Source organism: Alnus glutinosa, chromosome 11 (genome assembly GCF_958979055.1).
Source record: "Alnus glutinosa chromosome 11, dhAlnGlut1.1, whole genome shotgun sequence".
NCBI classification, from domain to species: Eukaryota; Viridiplantae; Streptophyta; class Magnoliopsida; order Fagales; family Betulaceae; genus Alnus; species Alnus glutinosa.
In genome coordinates this window covers 15,717,340-15,721,214 of record NC_084896.1, presented here as the reverse complement: position 1 = coordinate 15,721,214, position 3,875 = coordinate 15,717,340, and the positions used below count along the sequence as shown (strand labels likewise).

Genomic DNA, 3,875 nt, shown 5'->3' with positions numbered 1-3,875 from the left:
CCTTAACAAAAACAAAATGGAAAACAAAATCAAAGCATGAAACATAAGTCCTCTTTCGTGGGAGAAACGATTGCATTTAGCATATGCAACAAGCCTTTTAAACCCCTAGGACTCCCTAGTGGACGAGTGAAGTCTCGTGAGGGTTTGTCAGAAATGATACCCACAAACATTGAAGTACTGAATTATCAATTGAGCAAAAATCATCATTCAAACACATGGTACAGACATCATGAGTATATTTAACAAAATGAATATCATATTATCATGTTATCAAAGATCGATCAACTCATAGATGGAAAATTGAGATAACACATGTTCAAAAGTGTAAGGTGTGAATAACATAGAGTCATGGGGTTTCGATTTTCCTCGAAGCACATATATCCAAAAATTCGCAGGACTTCCATTAAATAACCAAGGCTTATCTTACATTTATTATTATTTATTTATTATTTTTGTGTCGGCTGTGCAATGCTTGACTCCATGAAGCTTTCTAATTGACCCATGTAACGAGTGTTGGGCCAGTGACTCCCAAACCAGATGGTTTTAGGGCACTAGATGTAAAAACATCCCTAAGGGCTTAATTACTCAAGTCAAAAAGGCTACGAAATCAAACTAGCCAAACAAACATCCAAGCTGAAATTCTCATTTTTTTATGCGAACACCCAATGCTTAATGAGGCAAGGGGCCCGGTTACTCAATGAGAAGTCAAATTGGTGATATTATTCTAATTTTTTTTTTTTTTGAATGTAACAATAAGCCAAGGTTTCATCAACAAGTCATCCTACAAATATCCAGACACATAATTTTTAATTCAAATCTCATACCCCACAGAAACAATGTTAATGTGCTTGTGATAAACAATTTAAATATGTCAAGTCTCTCTAATCCAAAGATGAGTCAAAAGATCTCAGATTTTAATGATATGCAAAATTCAACATGTTAAACAAACCAATGAGATGCAAACCATAGTAAGATGTAACCATGCTCAACTAACAATAAGGTGTATATATTAACAAGTATTAACAAAGCAAACAGTAAATGAAAACAGACAGAAATGTCTACCCCACCCTCAAACTAGAATGACACATTGTCCCCAATGTGGCTAGAGATACAATACCGAAATGGTGATGCAAGCTAGGCACACTGTAAGAGAAGCGCTCCCCCAAACTTGAATGGCAGATACTGTCCTGAAAATCACAACTAAAACACAAAAAATAAAATCAAATGATAAGAAAAAATGATGAGGATTGCCTCCCACAAGCGCTAAGTTTTCAGTCTTTAGCCAGACTTTCCATCCTGACGACAATTACTCCGAGTAACTCGGATCCTCTAAAAGGGTCGTCTCAATCTCCGAGCTCTGTAACTCCAAAAATGGCTTCAGTCGTTGCCCGTTCACCTTGAACGTGCTGCCATTTTTTGGATCCTCAATCTCAATAGCCCCATAAGAAAACACTGATCGAACTATGAAAGGGCCTGTCCATCGAGATCAGAGCTTCCCTGGAAACAGATGCAGACGTAAATTGTAAAGAAGGACTTTCTGACCGGGCTCAAAGAATCGCCACAATATGTTCTGGTTGTGAACCTTCTTCATCCGTGCTTTGTACATCCTAGCACAATCATAAGCATCGTTCCTCAGCTCTTCCTCAGCTCTTCCATGCACATCAATGTTAGAAACATGAATCCTCCTTATAGTATAACTCAATAAATTAAGTTGTTATTTTTTTTTTATTGGAATCAAGCACATTTTATAAATAAAACCAATTAAGTGTAGCGCTCAACATAAATAATATCCAAAATACATTGGGGGTTTCCTCAAGAAAACATTGCTCATCGCTGAGATATAATGCTTCCCTAGTGAGCTGATGAGCCGCACCATTTAAATTATGACTAACGTGATTAACTTGCCACCTTTGTAGGCTATTCAATATCCCTTGATTGTCCTCAATGAGATGTCCATATGTATTCAAATTTCGCCCATCCTTTTTAAGCGCCTACACTATTTAGAGAGCATCACCTTCTAGAACAACCTTATAGAAACCCAATTCACAGCTAAATTTGGCTGCCCTCAGCGCCGTCGTGGCTTCAACAACATCAGAGGCAATTATGTAATCTCTTGGCTCATATAGCGTAGCCAGTACCTCACCCATGTTGTCTCTAATAATAACACCAATACACATCTTCATTTTATGTCTATCCATCGTAGCATCCCAATTGACCTTGATAAAACCATGCAAGGGAGCTTTCCAATGAATCTCCGGAGTTTCTATCACTTGGTCCGAGGATTTTATAGAATTTGCATCATGAAAAGCCACCAATGATTCATGTGCATTACTTACCACTAAAGATGAAGGACTAACTGTTTTCCCATAGACCACTGCATTCCGTCTTAGCCACAAATTCCTTGCCACAACTCCTATGAGCTCCATGTCTTCCATATCCACATATCGTTGAAACTCCTCAACAATAAACACAAACTCTGCATTTGCAATACATCGTTTTTTGATCTTACTTCCACACATACTCCATATAGCCTTTGCAGCTGGACATCCCCACAAAACGTGCCCCGTAGTCTCTGCCTCTGCTCTACATAGAGGGCATAAGGGATCATCCGTAGTTTTGCGTCGAAAAAGATTTGCTTTAGTAGCCAAAGCATTATGACATGCCCTCCACATAAACACTTACACAACTTGCGGAACATTCATCTTCCATATTGTTTTTCACAGGATTTTATGTTAACTTGTATGTGAACTTTTCCCTTGATCAGTTGCTAGGAGTTCCTTGTGTAGATGGTAGGTGCTTCTAAATGTAAATTCTCCATTAATTGTGGCCCTCCAAATTTGTCTATCACTATTATGAATAGAACCAATAAGAATTTGGTATATATGATTTGCAGTTTCCATTCCAAACAGTTTGCATACTACATTAATCTTCTACCTTTTAGTATCCCCATTAATAAGCTTTGTTACCTTAGCTTCTTCACTAAGCCCTCCTCGAAGGATTCTAGCGGGATTTGTGATAACTTGAGGTAGCCACTTGTCCTTCCAGATACGAATTTGTCTTTTATTACCCACTTGCCACTGTAACCCCTCCTTGAGTAGCTCACAGGCAGACCAAATGCTTCTCCATACATAAGATGGGCGACGACCCAATTGTGCTTCGAGGATTGAACCATGCTAAAAGTACTTGGCTTTTAAGATTTTTGCAGGTAGTGATTCGGGATTTGGAAGGATGTGCGATACTTATTTTGCTAATAAAGCTTTGTTGAAACATTCCAGATCACAGAAGCCCATACCCCCTGTACTCTTAGACTTACCCGTCTTCTCCCACTGCATCCGGTGGATCTTGGATGTCTACTCCTGTTGGCCCCACCAGTAACGCTACATCATAGCTTTTATCTCATGTAATGGCATCTTTGGAAGCAAAAAGACACTCATAGTGTATGTAGGAATGGATTGGGCCACAGCTTTCAATATAATTTCCTTCCCAAATTGAGATAAGAATCCGTTTTTTGAATTGGTTATCCGGCTCCATATTTGGTCTTTGACAGAAATAAATGCCAATCGCCTAGATCTTCCCACCATTGTAGGTAGGGGTGTAAATGAGCTGAGCTACTCGTGAACTTACTCGAGATTGACTCGAATAAACTCGATTCGTGCTCGAATCGATTATTAAATGAGCTACTCGTGAACACGAAATTGAACTCGATTATTAAACGATGCAAACTCGTATAAACTTGGCTCGACTCGATTAAAGCTCTTGAACCCGCTCGTATAAGGATCGACTCGTTTATATATATATAACTTATTTTTATAATATAGTATATTAATAAACAATATACTATAGTACTATATGTAAGTATAAATTAAGTAACAAAT

The 3,875-nt window shown here is 38.3% G+C and overlaps 1 protein-coding gene across 1 annotated transcript; it reads right to left on the bottom strand.

Annotated features, from left to right (window-relative positions):
* Positions 1-2,000: 2,000 nt before the first annotated feature.
* Positions 2,001-3,172, bottom strand: LOC133881137 (uncharacterized). Its single transcript, XM_062320093.1, has 2 exons — positions 2,967-3,172; positions 2,001-2,583 (listed from the first exon to the last, which is right to left on the bottom strand). Exons 1-2 carry the CDS (start codon positions 3,170-3,172, stop codon positions 2,001-2,003), a joined length of 789 nt encoding a protein of 262 aa, XP_062176077.1.
* Positions 3,173-3,875: the final 703 nt, after the last annotated feature.

Excerpts from the sequence above, each read along its gene's own strand:
- LOC133881137 (XM_062320093.1), bottom strand. The coding sequence starts at position 3,172 with ATGGTTCAATCCTCGAAGCACAATTGGGTCGTCGCCCATCTTATGTAT. Across the intron at positions 2,584-2,966 it reads GGCTTAGTGAAGAAGCTAAG|AGCAGAGGCAGAGACTACGG; the intron begins GTAACAAAGCTT and ends CCCTCTATGTAG.